Below are 15,806 nucleotides of genomic sequence, written 5' to 3' on the forward strand. Positions count from 1 at the left end.
CATATAATGTTTTCCTCAACCACTCATTTCTTTCACTGAAATATCACCAGTTCTCAACTACTTTATTCTTCAGTCATCTCATTTTTGGTGCAAGAACCTTCTTCCCTGAAGAGTACAAGCAGTTTGCTGCAAAAATTCTCAGTTTCTAATCTCTTTTGAAAACACATTTTTTTCTCAGAATTCGTTAATCTCCTCACACTCTGGACTGGCTGACATCTGTGGCAGTGTCTTACGGACAAAGTGAGTATCCTTATGGCCAGAACGATGTTTTCTCATATGTTTGTATGAGAACTTGCTCAAAATTTTTTACCAATGATGTCATTGGTAATAATCTTATGATGTTAATCTCATCTACCTGTTTCTAATTTTTTTTATGGTTTATTCCTCACTCTTATTTTTGTATGCATAAACTGCATTATCAAGTTCCTATGAATGTATCATTACAATCATTTTTACTGTAAATCTACCTATGGTATATTCATGAGCTACATTGTTCCTGAATTTCTCAGTTCCTTTCTTCACTGCAGTTTTCAGAAGATCATCAATAGCTTCAGCTGAAGTTTAGGTGATGGTGGGCAATGGTACCTCATAGATCTATACATAAACAGCAAGGGAATAATGCCTGTAGTAATAATTTTGGTCCTTAATATTATCTTTTAATCTTCAACTAATGTATTAATATCTTAAGGTGATGCTGGAGTCAGTAACTCAGAGTATGTTTCTGACAAACACCATGGTTTGTGATCCCCTGATGCCTTGGACAGCGTTATTTGGGACAACCAAAGATGACTATACCACCTGTGATCATCAGAAAGGTATGTAGATAGACTCAATAGAAAAAACCATACAATGTCAAAAACTCAAGGGTGATCCAAATTTAATTCATTCAAGACTAATAATGCAGCAAACAGGTATGGGTTCTGAACCTGCTAATGAGCCTTCTATTATATGTATTTTATTTTCTAGTCTTACTGACCTTTTCAAGCATATCACCTGCCATGCAAGCTAAAGGTGCACAGGAAGAGTAGTAACAAGTAATGGCTTTAGTTCTGTTATGCATTGTTTTGAACTGATGTTTTCCCCTCAGTTGAAAAGGTGATACACCTAATGCAAGCAGGAACTTCCAAAGAATAGCATGGCTCATTAAGAGGGGCAGGTCAACTATGGTCTCAGATTCTTGACTCCTTTTGTTTACCCCATCTGCTTGAAATCCAGCATTTGTCACTGAAAACATTCCCACAATACAGAAATTCAGGTATGTAATGGAAGAGTAATTTAATTTGGGAGATTTACAGTTCCTCAAATGCTCTGCAACTTTGTAATGAATATTAGTGACCAGATAAATACACACTAAGCTGGCAAAAACTAGGGTTCTGAAAGCCACCGGAGACCTGCATGGCTGTAGAAATACATCTGTAACAACACAAGAGTTCCCCACTGCAGAATTTGCCAACATGGCAATGTTAAGCATGCCATCCTCTAACTGTGCATATGGAAAGCCTACGCTTTACCAGCCCATGCAACTCATGTGGGGATCCCAACTCTGTTTGAAGGAATTCATTCCAAATGTCCTGGTTTCAGGCCAGGTCCCTGTTCAGAAGATTAAGTAAGTATACTTTTAGAAATCTTCTCCCTTCTAAATTGGTTTAAATTCCTAAACAGTCCTGATAATCTTCTCTGCACTCAGGCTGAATCATTCAACACGTGCTGAAAAGAAAGGTAGCACAAGTCACTCATGTTACTGAGCCGAACTTCTGATGAGAACTGGGAAAAAATTATGTTTTTATGCAATATTTTTCTCTTCCAAAGCTATTTTTGTCCTTTTATATGAGAACACTGCTGGTCTTACAGAAAAGACCTTTCCTGCCAAGGCACAGTTTGAGTAATAAAGTACAGAACTTTCCACATGGATTCTGATGGTGCTAATCCATGACAACTGAGGACGTACTGTTTTGTTTCTATATTGCTAGATTTGACATATGAGGTAGAATATAAATCTTCTTGCTGTATGTAAAGCCCTGCAGGAATTGAATTTTTATTTTTTAAAAAAATCATATTGTTTTAATATTAGTTTTCATTCCAACTTAGAACACAATTCTAAATTTCATTTGAAATCACAGAAATTGCAGAAAGTACTCTGTTCTAAAATTTCAAAATGCATTTTTAAATATCTGATGTGATTCAATTTAAAGTTAATTTTGGATCAGTCAGAACAATTCTTCTTTTGCCTTGATTTTATTATAGATTTGCCTGTTATTCAATCTTCTTCCACTTTTTTAAACAAAAAAACACCCTAACACAAAAACCACAACACTGAAACTGAAATAATTCTGAGATCAGCAGATCACCATTTGCCAAAGGCAAAGCAGCCTGTCTGAGGCATTTTGACAATTTCTAGCTTTACTACAGTCAGCTACTTGTTAACATTATAAAGTCTCTGACTCCACAGCTGTGCAACTCTGAATTCACCCAGGTAGTGGTGCAGCATCTATAACCCAGCAATTCTGTTAAATTGAACTCCACTTGTAGCTAAGTGCAAAGCTCCCTCAGCTCTTAAGACACACAGCTTTGCAACAATCAGGTCAGACTGCCTCTTGCTAAGCAAAGCTGAGCTGAGGAAATAATTAGCCTTTTCTGACCAGGATAGGAGCTATGTTTCTTCCTCCACATGTTTTCTATTGCTCAATTTTTGATGCTTTTAGGCTTTAGTCCTTCATGGTTACAATAATTCCTCTCCTGAATCAAATTTAAACCAACCTGTGAGTTCTCTCATCATTTCTTCCACCACAGCCAAGGAATACATTTAACATGTCTAGCACACACAAATAAAACCACTACTGCAGTGCCACCAGCATTGCGCAAGCCGCCCTTGAGAAGAAAAGTAACTACTTTGCTCCGAAGCCAGAGAAGAATGTAGGTCAGCATAATAACATTCAACCCACGCTTTCTTCTGGTGACAATAATAGGCTTAAGGATTGTGATCCCTATGTCTTTTGAAAACCTGTTTTTTACCTGCTAGAAACAAAGTGGAAGCTCAAGGTTAACCAGATGAAAAACAGATGGCAAGACTGCCTAGAAAGAAACAGATGAAGACCACCAATTTACAGGCTATCGCTGGGCTTAGCTTCTGTGCTAGAAAGAGATTAGCATTTTTATGTGCAAGCCTTAAGTAAGTTCTACAATATTTTCTCAAAAAATACAAAATTGTTCCAGCAAACCTGAGCAGAGACAGGACCCTGGCTTATAGGGAGTTTAGTCTGGGACAGTGCAGCCATGCCCATGTTCCTATGAGAAGAACTAAAAGGTTAGTTTGCCTTTGCAGTTCCCATGTTGGTCATTATAATGTTTTATTTTGCAACCAGTATATATCAGGATTTATATCTGGAGGGCATCTTTCTTTTTAAATATAAAGTGGAGGAAGTTAGCATCTGTGACACTAAAAATATTGTGTCATTTTCATTTCTTCTCTTTGTTTTCCAGGTGAAAAAGGGAAAATAATACAGAAAATACATGGAAATTTTATCTCAAAAAATTGAAACATTATACCTAAATGAAATATTTCTTTTCCAACTGACAAAAAGGAGGGCCAAATTATATAGGAATTATCTGCTTGCCCTGTATTAAAACTGGGCTACTTATAAACAGACCATCCAGTTTTGTTATGTCTGATAGCAGTATTTCCCCCGTTGTAAGCACACATACTATATCAGCTTACCTACATATGCCATGCAGAAATCAGTGTATTCCAGGAAAATCTGGACAGTTTTCAGTTGGCCTGTGCTCCTGAACCTGCTTGAGACTTACTGCCTTCCACAGCTTTGTGTGCCACCACTGATAAAACCACATCCCCCACAAGGCAGGAGACTCATTTCAGCAGTGTCACGTTAGCTAGGGGACATGTATCAAGTCTATTGATTGAAACAACTCTGGTGCAGTCTGGGAAGATTATGTCAACAAATGCCATTCCCTGAGGGCTGGACACTGCCCAGCATAAAAGGGTTTAAATACCCAGGCTCAAGAAGTACAATAAGATAGTCAATGCAGCTGAACAGGCAGTGGAAATCACTTTAAAATGGTGGAAAGGGCAAGGTCTGAATTCTGGGCTTTCTTCTCCATCCTCAGCTGCCCACCATCATCCTGCCAGGTACCCTCCTTCCCTGCCCTCAGGCTGTAGTTTTAGGCACAGTTCTGGCATGTTCCTGCCACTGGGGGATCTACCCGCCTTATCTTACTACATAACTTTTGCCCTTATGTTTTTGTATGGTGGTATGAAATTCTACCTGCCCCTTTCTTTTTCTCTAAAAGAAATCCTGAAAATCCTTCGTAGAGCCTTTGTCTTTGGCCAATCTTTTCTTCCACAGTGGCATAATACCTTGGTCACGTCTATCATTTAGAAGGCGGGGAAGCTCCCTGAATGCTTAACTCTGATATGAGAAATAAAAGGCGAGAGCACATACAAAAGCAAGGTCTTGGTATCAGCACCTTTTAAATGCTCACCATATAGAATCATAGAATCATAGAATCATTGAAGTTGGAAAAGACCTCTAAGATCATCGAGCCCAACCATCAACCCAACACCACCACGCCCACTAAACTATGTCCCTAAGCGCCTCATCTACACGTCTTTTAAATACTTCCAGGGATGGTGACTCCACCACTTCCCTGGGCAGCCTGTTCCAAGGCCTGACCACTCTTTCAGCAAAGAAATTTCTCCTAATGTCCAGTCTAAACTTCCCTTGGCGCAACTTGAGGCCATTTCCTCTCGTCCTATTGCAAATTACTTGGGAGAAGAGACCAACACCCACCTCACTACAACCTCCTTTCAGGTAGTTGTAGAGCGCGATGAGGTCTACCCTCAGCCTCCTCTTCTCCAGGCTAAACAGTCCCAGTTCCCTCAGCCGCTCCTCATAAGACTTGTGCTCCATATACAGCAGTGCTTCAGAGGGCCCTAGAATATTAAAAAAAAAAAACCTGAGCCTTTCCAAAGCCAAAGCAAATAAGGAAACTAGACCAGATCAGTGCTGTTCTATGAAAGAAATATGCTGTGCCATTTGTATGGCAATATAAATACTGCCAGTGAAGCTGATATTTATCACAATCAAGTCAAAGTTTCAAGACTGGTGGCCAAAGTTCAAGATTATTCACTGTACCTGTGGAATGGCAGAATAAATAGTTCTGCTTTTCTTTCATGTTGCCTTAAGATAGAAAAAAATGAGCAATCCAACACTCTTGTACATAGAAAAACTAAGCCGTGACCTTGTCACTCGGCTGCATATTGCACACAGATACAGTGGAAGGGTCTGGGCTGGCTTGCTGCAGCAGCTCACAGAGCGGCCTGTGAAACACAGGGATGGATTCATGCCCAGCCCCACAGGGAGGCCCCTCTGCCAGTAAATCAGTCTAGCTAGGGAGGTGGTGATATTCCAGTTTTCCTAAGGGGGGCTGGAGGCTATTGGCAGAGGATTAAAAAAAAGTATGCTTGGTCCAGAAAGGGATCAATCCAGCCTTCTGCTTTTCTTAAGTTAAGATTCCTGTAGAGCTCAAGCCTAATTTTAAAGCTACTTTTTTTTTCCTGGCAGAAGCTTTGTGAGCCTGGTGCTCCCAGCACTCCCATTCTTCCTCAAGGAAGCCTTCAGACTCTTACATAGCCAGGTGTGTGCAGTCTGCAGGGCTCATAAAACTGATCCAATGTCAAGCCTATCTCATTTTCCTTTTAAATAAGGAGCTAAATAAAATCTGAGATTCAAATATCCTCAAGGTATGGGTCCCAAAAGTCAGACCCAGAACTTCTGCCCACTTCTTGGCTTTGCTAGGATGTCACATAGCATCTCAGGGTTTAAGACACAGCATTCAGTATTACATTAATTCTGTATGTGCATACATATGAAGATATTTATAGCATGGGAATGATTGATGAAAGCAACCACAAATTCCTCTGTAAAATGTTAGGACTTATAATTAGAAATATTAATTACTTTACAGAAGCCATGTAGGATGCAAAATCCATATTTCAGTTATTCTGTTACAATTTCGAACCCTTTGAATTAATTTTACTATGGAACCTTATCCAGGCTATTTGCATAATTTTGCACTCTGAACTGGCTGTCTAAACAAACGACAGATACAATTCACTTGGCTTGCAGTGCTATCATAACCTATTTTAAATTACAATTTCATACAAGCAATGCCTAAAATCAGATGTTCAGGATTCATTTGAAAATGAAATAATAAATACCGGATGACTGGGCTAAGAAACTATGAAATATAATTCAAGTGTAAGATGCTGTGAGATGTGAAAATAAAGTAAACCTTTTCTGATTTCTTTATAGTACTCTTACTCACATGTTTGATTGCCTTTCTATTGCTATTTATTGTTCTATAACTGCGCCACTCCAGTGATATAATAAAAATTACAGATAATATATTCAAAATCAATTTAGAATCCTTAAAGCTCCTAAAGCAATAATGTCTCAAGGCTGGGATTCCTGTAACTGCTTAAGAATTTACCTGAGAGAAACTACTAGTCATCCTTAAAAGAAGCATATTGAGTAACGAATGAATGAAAATAATGATTCCAAGATCCAGACTTGAATTCTGTTTTTCCTAAGCATTATCTGAACAGATACAGAAAGGACATATTCTTGTCATTGCCTATAATTCTTCCAATCACCAAAAAAATATAGCTGCCTATGCACAGACAGCCAACAGAAGAAGACTGCAAGATTAGAGCTTCACATGCATGTAGCAGTCCAGCTCACAGAAAGAAAAAGCAGAGCTTTTTAAAGAGTGTGCCCATCACTATAAACCCAACGAGCCTCAATAATAGGAGCCTGTGTTTTGATTCTAGAAAAAAAGTGTTTGAGTCACAGATTATGCTTGTTAGCTGTAGCATATAGTTTTATAATTTTATAATTTATCATACCAGGCCTAGATTTAACATCAGTAATAGTTAAAATATGTTTTTCTAGAAAAAAAAAAAAAATGTTTATTGTAAATATATACATATTTCTACACATTTTCCTGGTAACTGAATTGCTGAGGAAAGAAGCCTGTTAAAAAATTGGGCATTTAATTGGCAAAGTAGTTTCAGGTTACAATTGCCTGGCAGGTTTACTTAGAAGATCTTTTATGCTTCTTTTTATCTGTCAGAAATGTTTCTCCAGTGATAAGTGTATCAAGAGTAATAAATTTTTCAGTTTCTAATCTAACAAATAAATATTCCCTACGATGACATTAACAACGATATTTTAGATGAAAGGAGTGAAAGAACTTGCTGGAATTATACAAAAAATAATAATAAATTAATGGTATTTACCCTGCCACAGAGTGTAGCTAGGTGTCTTTGAATGAGAGCACTTTCACATCTAAGACCCGAGGTTATTTTAGTCTAGGAATGCATCACTCCTTTTTATCGCAGAGTGCTAAGTTCTCACAAAGTCTGTACTCAGACCTTTTTTAATTTTTTTGAATTGCCATTTTAAAAGGCTCATTGTTGTTTGGTTTTTTTTTACTTGTAAGCGCTTTCTCTTGAAATGTCTCACACAATATGAATATTTGAAATACAAAAGGCTGTGACAATGGCAGACAGAAAAATGCAAAAGGCAGGACTTGATGTGTTCTAGAGGAATAAGGAAGGAAGACTGCAGTCATAACAGAAGAAGGAAGAGGGATTAGTTTTGCTTGAAATATGCTTATTAAAATGAAGTGCACCATGAGTTTTGCATTGCAATGTTCCTCTTTCTTGTCAAATGTGTTGCAGGGTCTTATTCTTTCTGGACATCCATCCACCCAGAATATTGGAGTAAGCACAACGTCTGTGAATGGTTGCAGTTTTGCTGTGACCAGTACAAACTAGATGCCAACTGCATTTCCTTTTCCCACTTTAATATCAATGGCTTACAGCTGTGCAACATGACCCAGGAAGAGTTCCTAGATGCTGCAGGCATTTGTGGTGAATACTTGTATTTCATCTTACAGAATATCAGGATGCACGGTTAGTGTTCCAGAAATCAAACACAAAACAAAAAGCATGGCATTTTTTGGTGTGAATTTCACGCTAACAGAAAATGTGGAATCCACAGCCTTGAGTGCTGAAGAAGAGGCTGCTTAGATACTGCGTTGAGGAATACACAGAAATATGGCAGGCAGAAGACAAGCTCAATGTGACTTTGGGCCTCACAATCACACGCCAACCAGGTTTGTCTCTGTGAGCCAGTCAAATGTCCAAATAGAACCCAGCACTGCTCTCTCCTTGGCGTTTCTACTGAAACTGGTCAACCTGCATAATCTGAGGGAGGTTTACATCCTGACTGGATATAGAAAGACATAATACATTGTTATTCCTGTAACTCGAAGTAGTGAAAGTTGCTCTGCTTCTTAAAAACTAAGCAAGAAGTTTTGTTTGATGGGGTTATTATCAGTGTAGTATGCACTGATAATCCACCTCATTAGTAGTAGGTTTAATGATGCTTTTGAATGGAAACAATTTTAATTCACTAATTTCAACCTTGTCTTGGAAGATTTATTACTCCTTAAATGAAATTAGGTTCAAAAACTAAGTTATTGACAGTTTTGTCTAAGTGAAATAGAAGAGAAATCTCTGCTGCAAATACCTTTTCTCTATATTTACTACTTCCCAAAGATTAATTAGCATGTACACCAAGCTAGGGTAATTCTACCAGGGTCCATTGTGATGGTATGAGCAAAAGAGTTTTCACTAAGCAGGGAAATTCAGAAGGTCATTTCCCTGTGCCATAGCAATGAGAAACTGAGGAGCATTTTAGCTGCTTGGAGCCCTCAATGACTCAAGCCTTCTCCAGCTTAGGGGAGTATTTGACCAAACTGGAGCCATAGGGCTGCTGGAAAAGGAGGAAAGCTTGCGTGTGCAGGTCCTGGAGGGCCCCGTGACAGCTGACACTGCCAGCGGCTCCCAATGGTGAGCAGCTGCCCGGTCATAATGTGCTGGAGCTTAGCCATCCTTCTCTGGTCCCCTACCTACCTCTCAGTTGCCCAGCAGGGAGAGTGGCTGGCAAGGCACAGGGAGCAGAAAGGGAGAAGGCAGCAGTGGAGGGTAACCTGGGTACATGGCGAATATGGGGGGGACAGGCTGAAGCTGAAAGGAAAAGGAGCATTGAGAGACTGGGAAGACCGGAGACAAGGCAGAGCATAGGAAAATATGTGGATAAGCCTTATCAAAATGAAGTAGGGTTGTGCAGTGACTGAGACTGCTGTCAATAGGATGGGTAAGACTGGGAGAGGTGAGCAAGACTAGAGGCTGCAGGAAGATCAAAACAACCCTGTGTTTTAGGTTGGCATTGCTCTCCTGTGGTACTGACAGCCATCTCTGTCTTCCACCCAGTGTTCATGTATCATGTCAGACAGGCCATTCAGAAGGAGATTATTAAATGCAGGAGATAAGGATGTTATTAAGGGAATTAAAGAATATAGAACTGGGAAGAAAAGCTCATTAAGAAAATTAACTTTTTATAGTCAGAGATTGAACACTTGGCAGTAAATTAAATACAACAGATCATGCATATTCACCTTTACATAAGGTCTGTGAGGAAAGGCAGTATGTGGTCCACTAATGCAAGACCTTGCCACAACATACGTAAGCAATGGACCAAACTATGGCTGCACAAACAGGCTTAATTCTAGCTTTTCCCAATTTTGCATGCCAGACTCACAACAGGTATTAAGTTCCTTGAATGCAGATTTGTATGTGCAATGCATTTATTTACATATTGTGAATGTAATGACTCCTTTACAAAGGTGATACTGTCCTACTAACGTAGACAAGTTCCAGCCCTGTGAAGATCTGATTTCAAGCAGTAGAGATTATTTTTACTTAGGGGAAGGAGGGAGGGAAGACTGCAGAAGTAGTTTTAAAGGGACAAGGTGCTGAACAAAAAAGGACTAATCACAGTGTAAAGAGAGAGAAAATGTGATATAGATGACAGCAAAAACCAAATGCAAAGGGACCAGAGAGAAAGGAAACTTAATACACATGAATCATGTGAATAGAGACATACAGAAACAATGCAAAGGATAAGAAAAAACCCCAAAAGTTAAAAGAAAACCCCACAGATGTAGTCAGAGTAGTGGGAGAGACAAATCGTTTTAGCAGCAGCAAAGTTGAAAAATTATTTCATGGTTTTATAGTCTGCATTTTCTACAGCTTCTATTCTGAGCTATATTCACAAGCAATGATGCAAAAGGCCAGGATTTGGCTTTAAATTTCAATTCAGAAGTTATTCTTGTAAAGAAAAGAACTGAACACTGGCTGATGTTTTTCCCTTTTAGGCATTTCCTTTTTTACTGATGCAGAAGAAACAAAGCCATCCCTTAAGGACTGTAAGTAAACTTGTTTGTATGTAATAAGCTCCCTTCAATGGGAAACACACTGTATTCAAAGATTAGCAATATTTAGCAGTTCAAGAAATTTCTAAAAATGAAAAAAATCCAGACCATTTACTTCTCTAATGCTTTTCCTGAAATACCTGCAGTATGCAGAGAACTAAAGATTAGCAGAGATCCAAACATTTCTGAATTGGTATTTTGAAGGGAAGCAGGATCTCAGGAGCCTTTGTACATTCACTGAGTCTGCAAGTCAGGCACTGAGCAGAGCAAAGTTGTTCTTTTGCTATTCCAAAATGGCAGAAGCATGGCTTCACTTCCATGAGAATACTTTGAATTTTTGCGGGAGGTGGTACAGCTGGTGGACTAACATACAGTAAGAAATACAGATCCTGTTGATCCTAAACACAGCCGAGCTTGCTATTTATCTGCTGAGGAGGCAAATGGTAATGCTAGCAAAACATCAGGTGTCTGACTATGCCTAAGCACAATCAGAATATTCTGTAATCACTCAGTTCTGACCACAACCAGCTCTAATAGTCTAATAACTCTCAATCAGCTCTGGGGTATTAGTGCTTCTGGCTGGATTTACCTGCATTCCACATTAGGATTTAGGCGATGTGGTATACTCTCTTGGTCAACCCCTTCAGCCAATAAAGGAATACTGAACAAACTCATTAACATGAAAGCCTCCAGTCAAAAGAAGCAGTCAGGAAAAAATATATTCCAGAATATTGTCTTATCAATTCTAGCTGATGCTCTTTTGGGCCAGCAGCAGACTCCGAATATGCTATGAAACCTTCATAACTGAAAGCATAAGTCCTTCAGATAGCCCTGCATCTACATAGACATCTTGCTTCTATCTTTTTGTGAATGTTATGATTCTATCTTTTTGTGAATATTATCTATCTTCTATCTTTTTGCGAATATTATGCAGAAAAATAAATTCTTGGAGGTCAGCTCTGAGAAACATAAACACAATGGGATATAAGAATATAAAACTGCGGCCCATCTTCACAAAAGTTCCCCTATTTTTATTATTTTTAGCCCACTGCTATTTTTCCAGTGAAATGGATATGTTGGTCTTCAGTTTATAATCACTCTCACTGGATTTCGCTGATCACCCTTCTCACTAGGTGTGTAACAAGCAGATATAATTTTTTTTGTAATCACTAGAGTGGTGAAACACTGGAACAGGTGCCCAGAGAGGTTGTAGATGCCCCACCTCTGGAAACATTCAAGGTCAGGTTGGATGGGCTCTGAGCAACCTCATCTAGTCGAAGATGTCCCTGCTTATTGCAGGGGGTTGGACTAGATGACCTCTAGAGGTACCTTCCAACCCGAAGTATTCTATGATTGCATACAAGCATTGTTAGCAGACTTTGATAATCCTCCCAGTTGCAGTCATTCATCATCCTCTTCTAATTGCTCTCTGCGCCACTACAATATTGAGACAGACACTATTGGTCACTTGTGCAAGCATGTGGTCTGCTGAGGCATTTTTGAATTTTTAGAAGCACTGCACAGCACTAAACCAAGAAATATTCAGGCTGCGCATTACGGAGGGGTACATTTCATCCATGTACACCACGCCAAATTCCACATGGCTACAGAATCCAAGTATTTTGAACAGAGCATTGACAAAAATTTCATGTTTTGTTGTTCTGCAATCCATACAGTTGCATGTTAATTATTCACTTGTGTTTACCTTTGTGCTAGAGCTTTATTAAAGAGATAAAGTTAGTGGCTCACAGTCCCACTTTGACTTAATGTTGCATGGCATTTGAATAGGTGACCTTTTGACCAAGTTGCCAGCAGAATCAGGAGTTCCTTCTTCACTTCTCACGTTATTCTGCAGTTCAGTCCCAGCCCGTGAGAAGGCATGCATGAGGGCAGGTAGCATCAATGGCCAAGAATGTCACAGTCATGGTAGAACAAGTAAGTACATATCAGAAATTCGAAACTGGAGTTAAGATTACACAGGCTATGTTGCTTTAATTCTTCAGCTCCATGTGGTTATCAAAAGAAACTTTAATGACACCACAAACAAATAAAATGTCACTGAGGTTTGGCTTTTAAGTACTGCCAGCATTCACGATTATATTATGAGACTTGAGGTACTTGGCATTTTTCTTAAAGACACATTTCCTTTTCTGTTTACCTTTTTAAAGTGCTTCTGGCTAGCTTAGTGACAGAGTTACTGGAAAAACATAAGCTGAAAATAACTTAAAGGCTCCAAATGCAGAAGAACAAATAATAAACCTCAGATATTTTTATAATTGTCATTATTCTTATGTTGGTCTCAGGACTTTGGGGGGGTCTGACTCACAATTTTTAAATGCTTGTGGTCAGTGTTGGGACTGAACATTCATTTAACTCCCAGCACCTTGATTCGCTAGTAACTAATCTGAAGTTAAGGCAACTGCTGCATATGACCAGCTCTTATAGTAGAGTCCCATTATTTATAGTACATCTGATGCTCTAACTTTTGAACTGAATTGAAATAACAGAGAAAAGTCTAGCAATGCTGGGAAATAGGCTTTGCAACTCCTCATACTATTGTCTCATTTTCAGGCGAGCCAATGTTTGTTACAATCTTTCACTTCAAATGAACTTGAAAATTGTTTTTAAAAAATCAAGCTAAAAACCATGTTGAAGTAATTGATGATCAGTGGAACAGAAGCTATGAATGACATAAACTTTACAAGACAGTAAAATTCACTAGTTTCTGGGGTAAAATATAGATTCTAGCATCATAGGTGTTTGCATGACCCTGATTTCTTTTTTTCTGGAGCAAGTAATTTGAAGCCAGTGAGAGAGAAGCAATGCACTAAAATTTGAAAGTTAAATTGAGATAAGTGCAGTTGCTTTGTGAGATTGACAACCTGATAACAAAATGTACTATAAATATAATTCTGCCTTAGTACTTTGGCATGAGTAAGAAATCATCTACTAAATAGCTGTCTTCTTCCTGTTCAAGACCTGCAGAATTCTCATTTGTGGGAATTTGTAAGAGATCTGCTCCTTTCCCCTGATGAAAATAGTGGCATCTTGGAATGGGAAGACAGGGGACAAGGCATTTTTCGAGTTGTTAAATCAGAAGCTCTGGCAAAGATGTGGGGACAAAGGAAGAAAAATGACAGAATGACATATGAAAAATTGAGCAGAGCTCTCCGGTGAGTTAACAGGCAGCAGGACCCCTCATTTCAGTTGACTTCTACCTCAGCATCCATTTTTCATAACTATCCTGAAAACTTAGGACTGTGGGGGGAGTGGGTGGGTGGCAGGGTGTCTGTTTTTTTTCTTCATATTTTTTCTATAGGTCATGGGATAGCAACCGGTCTCCTTTGTTTCTAAACAATATGTAAATGTAAAGCGGTACAGAGTTGTAACTCTACTGATGACAACAAAGCTAACACACTTTGCTTCAGTTGAGAATTTTAGACTATGTTTGCCAAATGACCCTCACAAAATGACAGTTTTTGCTGTAGCAGTAACACTAGTGGTTTCTTCTGAACAGTAGTAATCTTAGGGAAAAAATATAACCCACCAAAGAACACATTTCTTTATAATTCTTGTATCTTTCAAACAGTGGAAAGGATACTCAAAGGCACATGGGGAAGTGTAAAGCTCTTTAAAGTCACAGGACCAATTTAACAGAAAGAAAGGAGCACTCTGACTGTAAAGAACACAATGATTCATGTGCCATGAAGTCCATGTAAAGACCTCCTTTAATGTGACTTCTACTACTACTTTCTCCATTGTTTTTTTTTCTTTTTCCCTCTGCAGTTACTATTATAAAACTGGCATTTTGGAACGAGTGGACAGAAGGCTGGTGTACAAATTTGGAAAGAATGCCCATGGATGGCAAGAGAACAAGATATGAACTGCCCCATGCTTCCTTTTCAGCATGAAACATACCACAGCCTGAATAATCCAGCTGCAATGGCCACTTGAGGAGAGTTTTTCCACTCCTTCTCTCCCCTCTGCCAGTCTGGACTAATGCACTGTAGTCTGCTTCAAGACACAAACTAGAGCAACAAAAACAGCAATTGAATTTTGGAGTTATCTTCCCCTTTGTGCTGTCTGCCAAGCACTATCTCCTGATACACCTTTAGGAATATCCTTACTGCTCCTCAAGAGATTAAGATTAATTTTTATATTTAAAACCTCCCTGTTTCTCTCTGTCTCAGCCAGTATGTCCACTGAGAAGCATTAAATTCCTGCCCATTTCACTGCCTTTTAAAAGAGATTGTTAAGGGACATTTCCCAGTTAGGTTTCTATACCCCAGAAGAACACAGAAAAGTCTCCTTCATTTCATAAGAAAATCACTTTTCTGATCCATTCTACTCTAAACCATTGCATTTCTTAGATATACTAGAAATCAGTATGTTGTCCAAAATGAACTGTTCAGTCCTCTCTATTTATCTGGATTTAATATGTTCAATCAACATAGTTAACACAGAAATAAAACTCTCTTCTCAATTATTTATCAAGCAGCTACCTCCTTTGGCTACTAATTCCATCTATGCAAATATATTAGTCCGTACATTCTTGACGTATTTGGCTTTTTGAACCTAAAAAGAGTTCACTGCAATTATTTATCACTGTTCCTTGTGCTATACTGGTGAGTTGCAATTGATCACATGATATCAATCCTGTTATTTGGCAGAATGCATATAATTTTTATTATAAAGAATTTTGAAGGAAAATATTCACTCTGTGAAATCCAAGTTCACTTTCTACAAATTCTCATGCATGGAAGTTTGAATTTTCCTTCTATTAACCTTCATGATGTGAATTCAATTCAATTTTGCATTTGGAAGAAGTTCTGGAAAGGGTACAAGCATTTGCTGAAGTATATTAATTTTGAAATGCAAATTACTATTTGTAGAGAGGTTTTATAGAGCTTTTGCCCACACCTGTACAAACATAGGTTTAATTCTTCAAAGCAGCCTATGACATACAGTTGTACATATACCAGCAAAAACTAATGTGTATTAAGTGCCCTCAGCTGCTCCATACAACAACTTTACAATAAGTAAACTTGTTAGAATGGAAGGTGGTATATGAAAATTCAGTTGTGGTTTTTGAAAGCATCATAGCTGTTCGGTAGCTTTACTGACATTGTTTTTTCCACATAATGAATTTAAGAAACAATTGTAAATCCATCAACCATTTTAGGCCTACCGCAAGTGGCATTCAGGGAGTTTTGATGGGGCTCTGGTCTTGCTTTCCAATGGATGGCTCTGCAGCATGTTATTCCACATAACCTCAGTTCACTGTTGAGTTTCTTTGTTCCTTGGCCCTAAAAGTCTCATTCTGCAACTCAGAAAACTGTGGCAGTGTCTGCAATAGCAATTGTATTTTACAGAAAGCATTTGCTTTAAGAACTGGGATTATCAAATTAAGTGCTGCTGCTGCAATACCATTTTAGGTTAGTACCATA

At 38.6% G+C, this 15,806-nt stretch overlaps 1 protein-coding gene across 3 annotated transcripts; it reads left to right on the top strand.

Annotated features, from left to right (window-relative positions):
• Positions 1 to 691: 691 nt before the first annotated feature.
• Positions 692 to 14,287, top strand: ELF5 (E74 like ETS transcription factor 5). 3 transcript variants are annotated; one of them, XM_075152541.1, is made up of 6 exons: positions 692 to 815; positions 7,760 to 7,993; positions 10,303 to 10,353; positions 12,148 to 12,294; positions 13,337 to 13,532; positions 14,146 to 14,287. In XM_075152541.1, the coding sequence occupies exons 1-6, from the start codon at positions 692 to 694 to the stop codon at positions 14,240 to 14,242; spliced, it is 849 nt and encodes a 282-aa protein (XP_075008642.1). In that variant the 3' UTR covers positions 14,243 to 14,287. The 3 variants fall into 3 exon arrangements, with proteins under 3 accessions (XP_075008642.1, XP_075008643.1, XP_075008644.1); XM_075152542.1 differs by having other exon boundaries at positions 12,226 to 12,294; XM_075152543.1 differs by lacking the exon at positions 7,760 to 7,993 and having other exon boundaries at positions 12,226 to 12,294.
• The last annotated feature ends 1,519 nt before the right edge of the window (positions 14,288 to 15,806 follow it).

Source organism: Calonectris borealis, chromosome 5, assembly GCF_964195595.1.
Source record: "Calonectris borealis chromosome 5, bCalBor7.hap1.2, whole genome shotgun sequence".
Classification (NCBI taxonomy): domain Eukaryota; kingdom Metazoa; phylum Chordata; class Aves; order Procellariiformes; family Procellariidae; genus Calonectris; species Calonectris borealis.

Coding starts and splice junctions, on each gene's coding strand:
- ELF5 (XM_075152541.1), top strand. CDS start 692: ATGCTGGAGTCAGTAACTCAGAGTATGTTTCTGACAAACACCATGGTT. Junction 10,354..12,147: donor AAAGCCATCCCTTAAGGACT/GTAAGTAAACTT, acceptor GCATTTGAATAG/GTGACCTTTTGACCAAGTTG. Junction 13,533..14,145: donor AAATTGAGCAGAGCTCTCCG/GTGAGTTAACAG, acceptor TTCCCTCTGCAG/TTACTATTATAAAACTGGCA.